Source organism: Rhagoletis pomonella, unplaced genomic scaffold (genome assembly GCF_013731165.1).
Source record: "Rhagoletis pomonella isolate Grant_MI unplaced genomic scaffold, Rhpom_1.0 Rhpom_scaffold_00004, whole genome shotgun sequence".
Taxonomy (NCBI): domain Eukaryota; kingdom Metazoa; phylum Arthropoda; class Insecta; order Diptera; family Tephritidae; genus Rhagoletis; species Rhagoletis pomonella.
This window is the reverse complement of record NW_023458558.1, coordinates 48,947,311-48,965,080: the sequence shown is the minus strand read 5'-3', so window position 1 is coordinate 48,965,080 and position 17,770 is coordinate 48,947,311. Positions and strand designations below refer to the sequence as shown.

At 32.7% G+C, this 17,770-nt stretch overlaps 1 protein-coding gene across 4 annotated transcripts in view; it reads right to left on the bottom strand.

The window, feature by feature from the left end:
• Positions 1 to 12,816: 12,816 nt before the first annotated feature.
• The window catches only part of LOC118737711 (fasciclin-1), a 53,368-nt gene continuing 48,414 nt past the window's right edge, over positions 12,817 to 17,770 (bottom strand). For all 4 annotated transcript variants that reach the window (XM_036468412.1, XM_036468414.1, XM_036468413.1 and 1 more), the window contains 5 exons: positions 16,937 to 17,027; positions 16,363 to 16,583; positions 16,131 to 16,293; positions 15,921 to 16,071; positions 12,817 to 13,491 (listed from right to left, as the gene is read on the bottom strand). In XM_036468412.1, coding sequence (XP_036324305.1) covers positions 13,277 to 13,491; positions 15,921 to 16,071; positions 16,131 to 16,293; positions 16,363 to 16,583; positions 16,937 to 17,027 — 841 coding nt within the window. In that variant the 3' untranslated portion in view covers positions 12,817 to 13,276. The remainder of the gene's footprint in view (positions 13,492 to 15,920; positions 16,072 to 16,130; positions 16,294 to 16,362; positions 16,584 to 16,936; positions 17,028 to 17,770) is intronic.

Genomic DNA, 17,770 nt, shown 5'->3' with positions numbered 1-17,770 from the left:
ATGAGTACAGTGTTTACCATCAGATTCCAGAGAAATGGTGAGAGTACTCCTCCTTGAGGAGTGCCAATTGTCGTATATCGTGTGATGTGGCTCCACCCATCTCCGAATAGGTAGTTCTCCGATTGAAGAGAAGATGAACAAAGTCCACCAGGGATCGATCCATTCCGATCTGGAGCAAAGATGCTGTGATCGCTTCTAGAAGGACATTGTCAAAGGCTCCTTCTATGTCTAGAAAGATACCTAGTGGTAGCTCCTTGTATGCTAAGGATTTTTCAATATCGGAAACAATTTTGTGGAGTGCGGTTTCCATAGATTTGCCTTTAGAGTAGGCGTGTTGGCAGTCAGATAGATCCAGAGGATCCATCATTTGCCCAATGAATGTGTCCAGTATTCTTTTGAAGATCTGAGGCTCTGCCTCCCTTCGTTATGAATGCGATCTTCGACAATGCCCATGCTTTCGGAATCGACGGACATAACTCTTGACTCGCGAACGAATTATCCCGTTCCCGTTCTCCAGGATTTGCAGGTTTTACAGAAAAGCTGTTCCCGTACGCCACGTGACATAAGGTTTATTAAAAGCGAAAACAGCTTATCCTCTAAATCCTGTAAAACCAGTAAATTCTGGAGTTCGGAATCGGGCTCAATGTCACTAGTGTACGCTTATGATATTGCTATTTTCAGATTTAACATCAATGCCTCAGCGCAACGAGCAAATATGACACAAATGTCTCGTCATGCCTGCCCTTGAACTGTCTAAGAGTAGCATGAAATTATTTACAGTAACGCTCTCAAATGTCCTGGACATAAGCACCAAAACCAAGCTATTGTACTGACTAAGTTCTAAGAAAGATCTTTTTAACTTGGTTCGAAAAATTTACGCATATTTGGAAGAAGAGAGGCGGTCGGGAACATTTTTAGTTTCGACCCACTCTGGAAGATGGTTCATTGAAATGCTAATAAGGAGGCAAATCTTAAATCACACTTGTAAATCTTTAATGCGAACGCGTGATCGATGTGTTCATTTGATGAAGCGGTTTTTGTGGTATTCGGGGGAAATATTCTGCGGAAGATTTATAATCCCAATTCAATAAAAAGCCACACAATTGGAGAATTTATAAATTCATTTATTTATTTATTCACTTTTAGTCATTTCACAAGCGTGTACACAAATCATTTGTTGTTGTTGTTGTTGTTTTTACCTTTTTTGCACTTTCGTGCTAGTTAAATTTCAATTCGAACATAAATTTAAAAAAGAGATATTTTGCAGGTAATAATGTTATAATGAAGCAGCAAATCAGTAAAAGTTTTTGTATATGTTTTTTTTTTTGCAATATTTGCATTTTAATCTTTTACCTATACATATACTATGCAGTGTTTCGTTCTGTTTTCAAGTATTTTTATTTTCCAGAAACATTTAAATATGTCACTCAATAAATATATGCATTTACTTAATACGAACGTATGTGTGTATATGTTTGTTATATGTATGTATATGCTTAGCGTGTGTATGTGCTTATATGTATATATGCTTGTATGTATGTACCAAATTCATCATCTTCTTGCTTATTATCTGCTTTCGGAAGGAAGCGGAGGCGTTCTACACTGACTGCATAATGTTTACGTACATTTTTTTTGCATATAAGTTTTAGTTTTGCTAGTATATATTATAATAACAACAACATTTGCCTATACATTGGCATGTATATATGTACATACGTATGTATGTATGTATGTACATACATATGCATTTAAACATATCCTTATGTATGACTGGATTGCGAAAAACACAATTTGTATTTTGGATTAGCGGTACAATAGACATTTTCACGGATGCGTCGAAACTGTACAGCCAAGTTGGAGAAGGTGTATTCTTTTGGGAACTCTCCATAACCTTCATCTTAAGAGTGCCGGGTTTTTGCAGTGTTTGCAATTTTTTTTCCAATTCTGGCAGGTATGCTGATCGTTCATCCGTACAGTGGGAAGAAACTGCTAAATCTTAACTGATTCGAAAGTTTTTTTTTTAAATATTAGCAAGCTTTGCTTATTTAATCTGCCGGAAAATTAAAATTCTCAAGAAACCAAATTCAAAAATTATTATTAAATCCGAGAAAGTAGAACTTCTTATATACATATAACTTCACGCGGATGACCAAGAATTAATGCTATGGTTCCAGGAATTAATCTATAATGGACAATCAAAATCGAGGGGTTGCCACCTTACCTGAACTGACCCCAATTAAACCAAATATAATATTTTCTCAAAAGATGGATAGCTCGCTAAAATAAATTTTAAATGACGTTAAACTGGTATGAAATTAGTTAAATTTTTGAGACGTGTCAACGACGAAAATCGTCTGGACGTAAACTTTCAAACTTGAATGGGAAATTGCAAACTTTATTATTTCGGAAAAGGATAGTCCCAGTCTATCTTAGGTACTATACACATACATATGCATGTACATACATACATTAGGGTGGTCCTTAAAAATATCAAAATCAAGGCGCATTGGTTTTTTTTTTGTTCTGCGTACAAAATAAAGGCATCCACGAAAATTTCAAACTAAAAAATTTGGCGTCGCTGCCAAGGTTTGAAAAGTTTATTTTTTTTCCAAAAATTCGACAAAATGTTGACTCTTACCAGCTATAACTCAGCGAGTGTATGAATTTATGTGAATAGGTTTGAAACCTATCACATTTAAATTCAAAATAAAACTTATCAGATTTAAAGTCAATATATATATTGTAGAATTTTTGCGATTGAAAAAACTAAAACTAAAATTTTTCATGCGCTGTTAGCTACCACTAAAAATTTACTTAAAATTTTGAAAATTTCGTAAATGTCTCGATTTTGAATGTAGAACAAAATAAAGGGGATGTCCCATACAAAATTTAGAAGTTGATATTTTAATGACCACCGTAATGTTTATTGTACGTTATTGTTGTTGTCTCAGTATTTTTTCTTCTTTTATTCCTCTTCAATAAATTATGTAATTTGTGATTCTGTTTTACCTTGTTTTTTGTCTTTATGAAAGCTTTTATTGCTTATCTAAGTAGACTAATAAAATATAATTAATTTAATATTTTTTTTATTTAAATATGCTCTCTTATTTAATATGCGTTTATGTATGTATGTATGTATGTGTGTATATAAGTATATAGATTTTCTCTATGTAAATGTACTTTAGTAATTAAATTTTTTTTTTTCGAAGAAGCACTTGACATGCCCAATACATTTTTTTTTGATTTTTAAATTTTTGGTTTGTTTTTGAATTTTTGTCTTGTTTTGTAATTTGTAAGCTGGCTTCACTACAGAGTGTTAGGCATTTTATTTAATTTTTTTTTTGATAAACTATTATCATTTGTTTTTTTTTTTTGTAATTAAATTAAAGTTTCATTACAGTAAGGTTAAGGTTAAGGTATTTAGTTAAACTTTAGTAAGGCACTAGTTACACGTTAATTTGTTATTATAGTCACAAATGGATCGATTTTTATGTGTAGTAACTAGTGGGCACTTGCCGGTGCTACATAGTAAATACGTATCTACTACACACACATATATACAAATGTGTATATGTATGCAGTTCTACGTGCACTCTAAACTCTTAACATACATACACCTACTTACATACATATACATACTTACATGCATCCTTTGCATATGTCTGTATGTACCTTTGAACATTCACAGCTATTTGAAATGTATGTTTGTACATACGTCTACAAGTCCTGAACTGCTATTTATGCAGGTGTCTATGTGTATCCTGTGTATTCTATGTGAACCTCGCTCTCTACGGTTTTGTTGTATACAGATGTTTTCTTTTCTTATACGGGGCGGGAGAGTGTTTGGTTATATTTGAATGTGATAAGATGGTTTTTTTTTGTTTTTTTTTTTAACGTGTAACTACTGACTATAGCAATAAGTTTGTATACATTTACAGATTTTTGTGAATTACTTGTCAATAAAATACATTGTAGTTATTATTTAATGCTTACTTTTATTTTATTTTATGTCCATTCAATGTCTGAGTTTAGTTACTACTATAACTAGCCCATATACTGACTTTGTTTTGTTTTACTCTTGCACCATGTGAGATGTGATTGGTTAAATGTCATAAAAGCTAGCTTAGGCATCACTTGCATTAGTTAGCTACATTTTATGTTGTTGTCTTTATTATATTATTTTTTAATTTTTATTTTTTTTTTTATTTTTTGTTATTTATTAGCATCTTTTATACATCCTTTTGATTTATTTATTACATTTTTGTTTGCAATCTCAAAATCAAATCATGAAAAGTGTGCAAGAATACCAATTCTTTGTAATACATTCTTAACTGGTTTCACGCTTTATAATGTTACTCTCTGAGGCAAGGCTAAATTTAAAGGCAAAAAGTTTAATATTTAACTAATGAAAAATTCTCAAATTCAAATATCTACCAAATGTTAGAGGTATTCTAACTACGTACTAATAACAGGAATCATAGCATGTCGTACAAAGCTGGCCTTAGGCTAACTACAGACTGTGCCTTATAAAAAAAAAATATTCAGACGAACTGTTAACCTCCTCCTTTTTTGGAAGTCGGTTATAAAGTAGAAATAACCATGATACAAAAATAGAAGGTAGTTTCATTTATTGACATTCGTTGTTGTTGCCGATCACTTGACTTTTAATAAGTTTATGACATTTCATTAAAACCATGCTACCAGATTCACTAGCAGAAAAATATTTGTTTCTTGAAAAAGTAAAAAAAAAAAATTTTAAGTTAGTGAAGTTGTATGAAAACATTAAAAAGTCTTGCGCGTTTTCAAACTGAAGGAATTTGATACACCTGTGCAAACGTTCGAAAATAAAGTTTTTTGGATAGAGGATAGAGTACGTAATACGATTTAATGCAGTTTGATGACAAATTGATGACACAAAATATTTTTAAACCTCTAACCGATGTACCGTTATCCGTGGAAGAGGGTGGAGATCGAGTTAAAATGATGCCATGCAACTTGTAAGCAGTACCAATTTTGGATTCTCGGAATTTTCTGTTAAGGTGTGGCGCTGCTCAAAAATATATATGCATAAATAAATATAAGCAAGAAACCAGGTATTTGTGACAAGAATTATCCACATAAGATGAAAACTACTGTAGTTACATTTTAGAAAGTTTTTGTTTTTAGAAAATGGCATAAGTAAGACAGTTTAGTTACGGTTCGGATATTTGTACCAGGGTTGTTGCGAATATTCGCATTCGCATTTGCAACTGCGGAGCTTCCGCTTTTTATTTTAACATTCGCATTCGCTTTCGCATTCGCAATCAATCAATGCGGAGCTTTTGCGAATACGAATGTTGTGCAAGTGCCCCGATAAAACGTATATATGGCAAACAAAATGACAAATTGTAGCCAATATTTTTGCCTGTGGTCGTGGGAGTATTTGTGTAACAAAACTGTTCATATTTATCAATTTAGACAAAAATGTATTTAAACTTATTATTTCTTCGCGCTATATAACTGAGCAATCAATGGGCAGTCATGCAAGTTCCAACTTCTACTTGACCTTTGACAATATTTTTTGTTTTCTCTTCTTTCAATACCTGTATTGGTTTCTTTCTTTAATATTATTTTTTTGGACCAATTTAAAAAAAACTACTAGACACAAAAAAAGAAGCTGTGCACTGTAATTCTTAACCAAATTTTCGTGATTTGCATTTGATGTTACATATATTCGTTTCAATAATTTCAAATGGGGCTCTTTGGGGAATTTATTTTTAGCAAAAAATTAAAAAACCGTAATTTTGTTTACTTGTCGGGCAATATTTTTTCGGATGGATATATACTGTCCTTCAATAGGGATTTCCAGCAGAAATGATCAACGTCTGGCTAAAAAGAGGAGCGATGCTCAAATAATTAAAAGACTTTAGGTCTGACCTTTAATAAGATAAGAATTACGTACGTATCTGAGATTCAAATGTTTTTAAAAAACGGGGTGCTTTTTAAAAAAATAACAGTGTTCTTATCCGATTCCGCTAACAGCCACGACTTTGAAAACAGAATTTTGTTCAAAATTTTCATTCCAGGAAAACAATTATTTATTTTCCATATCCACCTATTTAGCTCGCTAAATTGTTCAAACCAGTCGCAGAAGAAAGTATTAAAAATGAACTACAAAAACTTAAATCGAAAAACGCTGATGAAGTTACAGATTCCCCAAATTCTGAAACAGCCAAAGGAATGACAATGGAGAACTATTTTTAAAAAGCTTTAGAAAAACCTGACACATCTGGTTTGGCTTTGTAAGCGCTGTTTAAACAACGATCTCGCCATTATGCTATATTCTAATTGTTTCTTAAAAATACTTGACATCCGCATCCGCGGTTGTTAGCTTTTAGATATTCACATACGCAATCGCATCCGCGGATGTCTAAAATTCCACATTCGCAACATCCCTAATTTGTACAATGACTAAGCTTTAAGTTAAAACAAAGGTTTCGGTTTAAAATATGCACTTTTTTTTTTGTAAATTTGGAGGTCAATTTTGCCCAAATATACTGTGGATGGCGTAACCAGAGTTGGACTGATGAGGTTATTTTCCCTAGCGCGGCCGAAGGCTACAAAAATTTAAAAGAGTACCCACTGCTGATGGCCTAACACGAGTTTAATTTTTCTTTGCGAAAATGCTAATTTTACCCCATTTTGAAATGGGCCCGAGTGTCTGTAGAAGGGGCAGGGAGGCGAAGGGTGAATTATATTAAAGTTTATACTGTTCTCTTTCTAGTAGGTTTTTGGTGACACGCACCTTCCATTTCCGCTCCCCACCAAAAAATCATTTTACAAATAACCGAACATTTCCAACGCACAACATTAAACCCTCTGATGTATTGTTTCATTGATATCAATGTGGCAAGGTAGCTCATAATTTTGTACAATTTATGAAACTTCAAAAACTTATTTTTTGTCAAAAATGTTGAAATGAAACTACCTTCTTTTTGTATCATGGAAATAACCACTCATGCTCATATACCCGTAGTTGCGTATGTAACGTATACGCCCCGTGGCACCATACAAAGTCATTTAACATGTTCACGCGCACTCCTTAATTTAAAAGCCATATAATTTAAAAGTGATTAATATTGGCGTTTAAGATTTTTACACAGTATTCCCTATGCAGATATACATATGTATATATATTCCTTTCTTCATTCTTTAGAATGAATTTCGAGCGCACCAATAAAAATTAAAAAAATGGGATTTTAGTTTCTCAAATTATAGTCATCTTGTATCAATATGGTACTCATTTAAAGCAAAGCTTTAAAAATACCCTTTAATACTCGGAATAAAAAGGCTCGATATTCCAAATATCGATGCCAAAAACCAAAAACAATCATCTGAATATAGGTCTCGTATGTAGGCCGCTGTGGTGTATTGGTTAGATGTGCGCAAACCACCGAGTGTATTTCTGCCAAGAAAAACAGCTTCTCATAAAAATACAATCGTCATTTGAGTCGACGTAAAACTATAGGGACTCCCTTTGTGGCACAGAATCAATGCGCACACGACAAATCGGAGGAGAAGCTCGGCCGAATACTAATATATTGTGTAAGCGCCAATCTATTATTACTATTACACGTAGAGATTGAGGTGTTGACTTAAAGCACCGAGGCCGCGGGTTCAAATCACGCCACATCCAATCTCAAATATAGTACAATTATATCGGGAAGAATTGTTAATCACATTTTCTTTGTAATGTGAGTTTATGGCATTCGGTACAATACTAGGGTTCTGGTATTCGATTCCAAAAAATACTGTCGAGTAGAAAATATCGGCACCGTATGCCAAAAGTATCGATATGGTAACGTATCGTATCGAAATTCTTGTCCCTACTTGGAAGGTGATTATATCAGTATCTAAATACTTAAACAATTTTAATTAAAAATAACCGGAATCAAAGATCCTTATAAACACGGGTCATAAATAAAGATTTACCTTTCGGAGCTTTACTTCTAAGACGGGATGCTGAAAAACTTGCTAGATGTCTTCAAAAAGTAAATATTAGAAGTGTTTTATGACTCATTTTTTCAAATCAACTTTAAATGTTCATTGAGTCCTGCTTCGAATGGTTATTTGAACGTTTCAGACTTTTTTGATGATTTATTAAAACCTTTTTGGGTAACAAAAAGGTAATTAAGCGCAAATCTAATCTCCTCAATACTCTGGTAGACTTTGATTTTTAGGTTATCCCAGCTATTGAGTTATAAACCACGCTAATACCTATATTGAGGGCCTAACGGCTTTCAGAACGTACAAAGCTATCAAATATGTTAGATAAGCTGATAAGCTTTAAATCTATTTTCAAGGCTGATTGTTTTAGGTTCCGTTTGCATGATTCCGGCCGATTCCCGTTGGTGTTGTCTTTTTTATCGTCGCTTCGTTCATAAATTTTCATTGTAAGTTTAGTTCATAAGGACACAAGATAAATGTCGATAGCTCCTCCACTAGTGACGTCAAATTTTCGTTTTTATTATCTCGAACTTTCGATATTTACAGATCCCCGGATCGAGATTTTCTGTAGCCTGAATACCCCTAATATGGCTATATAATTAAATTTTACCAGACTTAAAAGTTTTTATTAAATTATAATGCATTTATATTGCAATTGGGGATGGGAATTCTTTGTCCTTGGGCTGCATTTACTTTTCTGTTTTATATAAAGTTTACTTAAGAATGCTAGTGTGTGTGTGTGTGTGAATTTAATTAATAATGAGTTAATTTATCTTTCATAAATGTTACATTTACAAGGCAAGCTTACCATACACCATTTTACACTTTAATTAGCCCAAAATAGTTTAGTCTACAGCAAATTTTAATGCACACCAACTTGAAATTTCACCACGTAGTATGATGCATGTATGTGAATACTTATTTTGTTTATAATTAATTTTATTAAATTTTTGTTAGCTACTTAAATATGCATGATTATATTAGTTTTCAATCTATTTAGCTAAAAATTTTATATTTGTTTTATTTTTATATTTTTTGTTTTAGTTTCATGCTAAACTAATTACTTTTTGAATTCAAATTTCAATCATTTTCGCTTGGTTTATTTATATATATATATATACGTATATATATATCTTTTCACTTATTAAATAGTATAATGTACTTGAACAAACTGTAATTAAAATTTCACTAAAATACCATACAATAATGGTAGTAGTGGTAGTAAATAGTTAGAAGAATTCAAAATCGTAGTCGTTAACGTAATCAATAACAATGTTGAACAGTATCGGAATGTGATCTGAGAATTATGGTCAACACACATCAATGCAGATATGTACATATCTAGATCTGCGCTTTGCCTACATAATGTCTGTATGTAGTGTAGTAGTTGAAGGTTGCTAGGTTTAATGCCTAACCTATAAATATATAAGTAAGGTATATACGGCATAGTATCGTTCATTATTGATCGTTTGGTATGGTTGTAGGGCGATAATAAAGAGGTCTTTTTTGTTTTTGCTCTTTTTTAATATTTATGTATGTATGTATGTCATAACTATCATTGGTATTTTTTGTTATTTGTTTTGTTGTTGTTATTTTATGTAGTTGATAAACTTTTCATTGCATGATGTGTGACACTAAAAATATATATATTGTATTTAGTACGTAGTAATGTATGCTGGTTGGCGTGTTGGTAAACTACATACAAATGTTTTGTTAGGCGTTATTGCAAGTATGCTTATGTTTTGTTACTACTAGCAAATTAGTTAGTCACTAACAACTACCGTTTTACGATACATTTTTAAATTATGTTTCACTCAACAAATATACAGGCAGGGCGAGTTTTTACAATGAGTGTGCATTATACTGTATGCATGTAAATATGTAGGTGTGTGTGTGTAGGTAAATCATTATGTCATTTGTTTATAAGATATCTATATCTTTAAATATGATTGTTTGATTCAATTTAAAAATAAGAGCTGAGTTATCAAGGAAACAATAACGAGAATAGATATTTAGGTTCCAAAGCGCACAGGAAACTGCCTGCGGTGAGTACTCAGACAGTCTAACAAAATGCAATAAGGAGATTTAAAAGGCTAAGCGTAGCAGCACGCGCCCTGCTATCGGCCCACTTTCCGGATGCCATTCCCACCCCGAGTGATGCGGTGTTCTGTGCGTTCAGACTGTCTTCAGCGGACTGAAGGCTGACTAAATGCCTGATGTACCATCACACAGTACGATGGGTGCTGGATTATTTCGAACGGTACAAGGTCCCCAGCGTAGATGGCATCTGTTCGGTGTTGTTGAAGCAGGACGGAAGGCTCGTACTTCAACTCTTTTCAATACTTATTATGAGAGACAGTCTAGCACCCGCCTACATTCCCGTGGTGTGGCAGAGAGCCGGGACTATCTGCGAAATCGTCCAAAGAGGACTTAACCTTACAAAAAGGTGGTGTGCAGAAGGCATATTAAACTTCGTTGGGCTTTCTGGTATTCAAGGAAAATTATCTGAATGAGCTTTTAAAAGTACAGCTCTTTATACTTTAACGCAAATTGAGACGCATCAAAATTGTTTGGATACTTCGACTCAGCTGATTGAGGAGCTAGGAAGGTGTTTTAGTATTAAATTTCTTAAACAAAATTTCTCGTCTGGGTCATTGTTTGAGACTTTTATTTTTTATTTTTTAAATAAAATACCTAAAATATTTGTCTATGGCTGTTTTTTCTGAAATATTGAACTTTATGTCAACTTCGATTTTTTTTTAATTTACTTAAATACATGTATGTATGTATATATGTATGAAAATGGCAATGATGTAGATGAGTCAATACCTCAGCGCAATTTTTCGTGTGGCTACTTTTTTTTAAAGCAAATCTTAGCCAATTTTTGACTAAAATTGTCTATGGATTTCGGCAGTTGAGTTTTTATACATATGTATACAAGTATTTTAATTTATATATTTTATCAATGCATATATGACTATACATAATGCACATCAAATGATGAAAATGAATATCGAAATATCTAGGTATGTATGTATGATTATGGTTGCCTTAATTTTTCCTATATGAAAAATGCGATATGAAAAATTATAAAAGTTTAGCATACCTAATACAACATACATACGGCTTTCATGCTTACGATAATATGGTGTATGTATTATCCTTTGGATATGGACTTGGGGTACCTTTGCCTTATCACGAATATCGGACTCGCGTAAGAATGAAAAAGTGGGAAGCTAGTGTAGTTTCCATTATTCCATGCCGAATTCTGAAAGCGACCTAACAGCTCTATTCCGATTTATGACCACCTAAGAGTTTTAAATGCAGATCGAAATAAAAAAAAATTTTTAAAAGTATGTTATGTTTTACTTAAAAATTAACCGTATTAACATATTAAAAAGCATACGTACATATTTTTTTTTTTTTGAAAAAATGGAGATATTAAATTTTTTTTAATAACTATTTTTAGAAAAAATTTTAGTATGGAGTACTGTAGCCCTTAGAATTTTTGTATAACTGATTTTTGTAAATTTCTTTTGCTAAATTTCTTCATATAACGTATGCAAAATTTGAAAGATGTGAAAAAGAATCGCCTAGCATATTTAAACATGCACTTTACAATCCAATGGGCTACAAAACAGCATAATAATTTTTTTTTTTAATGGGATAAATAAGGATTGCAAAATTTTCATGAAATTTTTTGGAGTTTTTCTAACATCGAATCAGAAGGACTAGATTAATCGATCGTCGATTGAATCGATTGAAATATGGCATCCCTTCAATAGCCTTGTGATTGGTTTTGGCATTGACATGGGAATAGAGCTGTTGGTGACCATTTTTATTGGCGCAATGCTAAAGGGAATTTGTTAAAGCTCTTTGTTTTGCATTAAAATTGTTTCATTTAATACACACTGGAAATCCGGCATTAGAATGAAGAAAACATGCAGCCTACTATACTCTTATTCAAAAGCACATCGAATACATTTAAGCTGTAGATAGTTTTTTGAAAATGTTTTAACAGTTCTTTTGAAAAAATATTGCTTTTTTACTCACTTTCAGATGCGATTTGATACTTCTTAAGAATCTTATAGATGTTCAGCTGGTTTGTTAAATGAAAATTGTAACAAATAAATAACCACTGATATGAAAACTAATTAATTAATTAAAAACTAATATAAGATTCAAATAGAAAACTACGATTTTTTTTTTTAATTTTTTCTTTGAATTTTATTTTAAAGAAACCAATTCAAACTAAAAGTAATTATACATACATTATTACTTATGTATGTATGTACGTAAGTATGTGACTAAAAAGTACCATGAAAAAATAAACACTTGTATGCCTTAAACTGAGTAACAAAAGTAGCAAATATACAAAATTACAAAATACAAATTCGTACACATTTTAACTTTAGCTATTTAGCACATACAAGTCAATAATTATCATTCATTGCTATTTTACAGTGATAACGCTTAGCACAGAAGGCATTGCATACTTATAGGCATTCTGTGCTGTAACAGTAAACGTAGACAGATGGATAATAAGGGCAATTAAATACATAAAAACTACTAAGGTGTAAACTTAAAATAGAAAAAATAAAATAAAAAATAAAATAAAAAAGGAATAAGAGCAAAGTATAGCATAAGGATAATACCAATTTTTATACATACAAACAAACTTAATGCGTATCGTTAAATATGTAGTATATGGTATGCATATGCATGATTTGTTGTAAATGACGTTCGCATTAACTAGGCGCCAATACGCAAACACCACTATTAATGCAATTCTTCTTTGGTCACAAGTTATTTACATACATGTGAATTTCGTTTTTTGGATTTAAATTTGGTTCTCTTCTCAATTACAAGATCAGCCGTGGGTGAATGGGAGTTTGCATTCAAAGTTGTTGAACGGTGCGGTGCGCGCATTGTTGAATGAATGGTCGATCGGCAGTTGCGAAATTTGATTGTTTTATTTTTATTTTTATTTATTTTTCTGCTTATTATCAATGCGTATGCTTAATGATGTGTCGGGCGATTGGTGATCTCTATGTTACATTACATATGCATTTATGTATGTATGTACATATGTACATATGTATGTGGCAGGCAAATATGGTGATCGGATGTGTGATGGTCATTTTGCTGGCTATGAATTTTTGATTTGGATGTGAATGTATGTTCACTTGCTGAATGTTTTGCATTCGTTTTTTTGTTTTCATTTGAAATGAGTTGTTTTTTCTGCTTTTGTGTTTTTTTTTTGCTTTTGTAATTTAGTTTATACACATAATTAATTATTTAAGAAAAGAAATTGCGCTATTGCTATCATGAGGGTATTTGTGAAGAGAATGCACAAGTTAGTGTCTAACGGATAGCTACCTCCGTTGACGACGACATCCCGCTCCTCCAGCATGGGATAGTCGATGACGTGTATTATGCCGTTGGTACACTCAACATCCGGCCGGTAGACATTGATCTTCTTGAAGTTCCAAGTGATCACATAACCTGAAAGTGAGAGAATTTTTTGTTTGTTTTTGTAATAAAAAATTTACACTTCGGAAAGTTGCAAAATGAAATGATTTATTAGCAGGCACCGAGAACGCGCTCCAATTTGGTTTAGTTTCGCATGAAAATAAAATGTAATGTCAAGAACGTTCCTACAAAAGAGCCAAACTGCAAAAAAAAAGTATTGAGAGCCGTTTAAATTAGAACCAAAGTTTCGGGAACGCTCCCGTAAAGAACAAAATGCGAAAACAAACAACTCTCGGGAACGTTCTCAAGAAGAACAGAATGAGAACGAAATTATCGAGAACCTTTTTAGGGAGGACCAAATAACAACAAAGGCAAAAGTCTGGGGAACGTTCTGCTAGAGAACACACCTAAAACAAAAGTTTTGAGAAGTTAACGTTAAGAATGCGACTGGCGTCTGCGTGTTGGGATGAATAATCATTTCAGCGAGAACCACGATTGTTAATTCTAAGCCAGAGGAAATCTTGATCCTTGCAATTTTCTCATCGTTTATTATTATTTTATTCCATTTAAAGAAAAATTCGCGTCTTAAGTCTTTCGTTGCCTTAATTCGCATAATTATCTTACAGTTCTTTTTGATTAATTTTAATATTCGAATATTTCAAACTATTGACCCCTATGTAAAAAAATGCGTTCTCGCTTCTGTTCATCGAGAAAGTTCCTTATACTTTTTTTCGCGTTCAATTCTCTCCCAAAACGTTCCGCAGACTTTTGTTCCCATTTTGCTATCTTAGAAATTTTCCCGAAAGTATTGTTCGCATTTTTTTTACATTTTTCCCATTGAGGATGTTCTCGACAGTTTTGTACACAGTTTTGTTTTGGTTTTGAAGCGTTCTTATGAACACACTACGATAACGACATTTAGTTTCGATCATGACTTTTGTTCTCGGTCCCTGTTTATTAGAGACTTGAAAAACGTATGTATGTATGTATGCCACATTTTTTTTTATCTAAAAAGTGCTACCTTATCCCTCTAAGAGAATGAGGGTAAAATGTGATGAAGTGATCGAAAAGAGATGAACCGATATATTTTCTTAAAAATAAAAAAAAAATCTATTCCAGTTAGGCTTAGAAAAAAAAATTATTTTAACTAAAATAAAGATAGAGGCAGAAAAATATGGTAAGTTAAAAATTGCATTTTATAGTCACATGAACATTAGACCGTACCACCTTAGAAGCAATAAAAAAAAAAAATAAATTCGCGGGCATGCCTAAATCTAAAGTACTTTTGCAAGGCAATTTCAATTCAATTCAATTTCAATTCAACTTGTTTCAATTTGAAGCATTAGTACAATAAGATCTACGAAAAAAAGATTTTTGGCCCAATTAGGGGTCACTTTATTACATTTTCTGGGACACCTACGTTCGGCAATAACAAAAATTTATAAAATAGTTTTACTGGAATAATTGAAATACTTTTTTAGCTAAAGCTTAATGATTATTGGTGAGCCTTAATTTACTGACAATAGGGTGTTACATTAAGGTGATAAAAACTGAGATTTGGTGGGTAAGTACTAGAACGGGGTATTGAGCACAATGAACTTTGGAGCGAAAAAAATGCTCATTGAGGCAAGAACATCTCAAGATTCGATTGTAAACGCCGAAGGTGTTACGACAAATTGAAAAAAAAGCTAATTTTCCTCCAAGTCGAAACACTTACTGATCTGATCTACATATAAAAAATACACTGCTCGTCATTTGAATAGCGCACCCTTTTAATTCCTAGTATTTATAGTTTTCCTTTTGTTTATTTAGTATTCATTATTTTTGTATTGTGCGCTAGCCTAATCACCTGTAGAGAATGAGTTAATAATATTTTTAGAAAAATTCGCTGAACAAAAGGCGAGACATTGGAACATATCCTCAGCCAGTGTCGTGCCCTTAGCTCACTACGGACTAGTCTCCTGGGAACAGGCTCACTGTCCTCTCCTGGTGTTCAGAGATTAGCTATATAATAATGTCGTCGTTATTTCCTGGAAATTCTATGGAACTTAAAGGTCTCTAAACTTTCTCTTTACAAATATCTATTATAAATGCACTAAATGTATGCATGAAGATGCGCAAATGATGAACATACGAGTATTAATACAAAAGCTTTAATAACAATATTTTAAGTACTAAATCTAGATGAGTGATTTTCTAATGGGAATTTTCATTGGTGTCACCACTCACCAGTCCACTCATGTGAAGCATATTCATCGTGAAGATCTTCACGTAAGCAAATAAAGCAATAATATTGTTTTTTTTTGTAACGAAATGAAGAGAATTTGATTAACATACATTAGTACGAAATAAATTTGCAGCAATCCAAACTATATAATCTTAAAAAAAAAATATGTCTACTGACATGCACTCTGTTATAAACGTTTTTTGATTTTTTATTTCTATATTCGCCAAATACTTACGTCCAGATTCTTCCTCTACTTTCACCTTTAAGGAATCTCTGTAGGTGGGCAGTAAAATTGAGTCGCCCGACTCAGCTGTCATGGCTACCAAGTCCTTCATTGTGTACACATTATCGGCAATCACCAAGTGACGTTCCAGGATTGACTTGGACTATAAAAGTGATTGATTGAAGTATGTGAATGTACGCTGTAATGCAAAAATGGTCTTACGTGATAGGAAAAGTCTTCCATGAAGAGTTTTTTGTGTGTCGAGGGATAGTCCAGTTTAGTTTTTTGCCAACCCTTGTCACGCGGCACGAAATATGTGAAACGACGCTGAGTATTGTTCAGCTGATTGTTGAATGAAGAGAATTGACCGAGCTTGAAGGTATCGCTGGAAAAGAAATTTAATTTATTTTTATTTAGTATCTAAAAATTAAGTGTGTTTTCATATTAATTTTACCTCATCATAGGATCTGTTTCGAGTTTGCCCAGCACTGTGGTGTATGGGACGCCCAAAACCTTATCAATAATATGTACGTAACCGTTAGTTTGGGCCACATCCGCTTGTAGAATTGTAGCGTTTACGCCACCACCTTCAACGGTTATTACTTCTTCGCCATTTTCATCGTTGATATTAAAATACAAAAATGTGCGATTATTAACGGTGGGTACTTGAGCGATCTGTAAAGCGAGACGACAATGTAAAACTGTTCCTTTCAATATGTTATGCAATTATATAGCACGAAGGCGGTCCCAGAAGTACACGACTTGACAAAGAAAAAAATGTTTACTCCTTTGGCTAGATACATTTTAACCGACGATTATAAATAGCCTCGATACCCTTCTTTATAGTAGGAACCGCCAAGCTCTTGAAAATTTTCATTTGCCGCAGACTCTACCTCTTCATTGTGGGCAAATCTTTTACCACCCAGCCATTTTTTCACTGAGAGTGAAGTAGTGTTGTTCAAAGATAAGTTATGTCGAGTACTTTTGGCACTACCCTCGTATGTATTATTTTAAAATATTTTTCTTACAATATTCGCATTTTTCTGACGAATGCGCTCCACATTCAATTTGTCCTTGATAATATGCATATTCAAGATGGCACGGAGTTTCTCACGATTTCTAAAAAGAAAGGAAGCACTTAGCTTAGCTACATACATTACTCAACAAAAAGATACTGCACGACAAATACTGAGAAATAGAAAGAAAGGTTGATAAGTAATAAAAAAATTAAATTCTAGTTTGTTTCATACTCAAAAAATTTGAAAATATTTATCTTGATCTCAGTTTTAGTTCTATCCTTAGGTTTTGACTTAGACATCCGCTTTCAACTACCCACAGTTTTTCGGAACACAAAAGTCTTTCATAAGACAATTGTTAATTCTGACAACAATCTTGAAAGCTCTTTACGGTTTTTCGAAAGACTTATTAAAAGATCTGCTAACGCAGAGGACTTAACGGTGAGCTGTTGAACTTTTGGCAATAAGTTTTTTTTTAATTAAATTAAATTTAAAAGTGCACACATATTTTTTAAAACAATATGAACTAAAAAATAAACGAATATTAGATTAAAAAAATAAAACGAAAACAAAGCACAAATAAATAAAAATATTTTTAAAAATTCAATGAAATAGAAAAGCTCTTCTTAATATAATACAATACAATATAATCTAAAAACCAAATTAGAGAAAAATGTATCAAAAGAGAAGAAGTTAAGATCATAAAAATTCAATAGCGGTATTCTCTGAGTCTTGCAAAGCCCTTGCACGGTGCACGGATTGTACGGTTTGTAATACGCTGTGCCATGCATGCAAGGGCTTTGCAAGAATCAGAGAATACACATAATGAAATAAAACATAAAATTT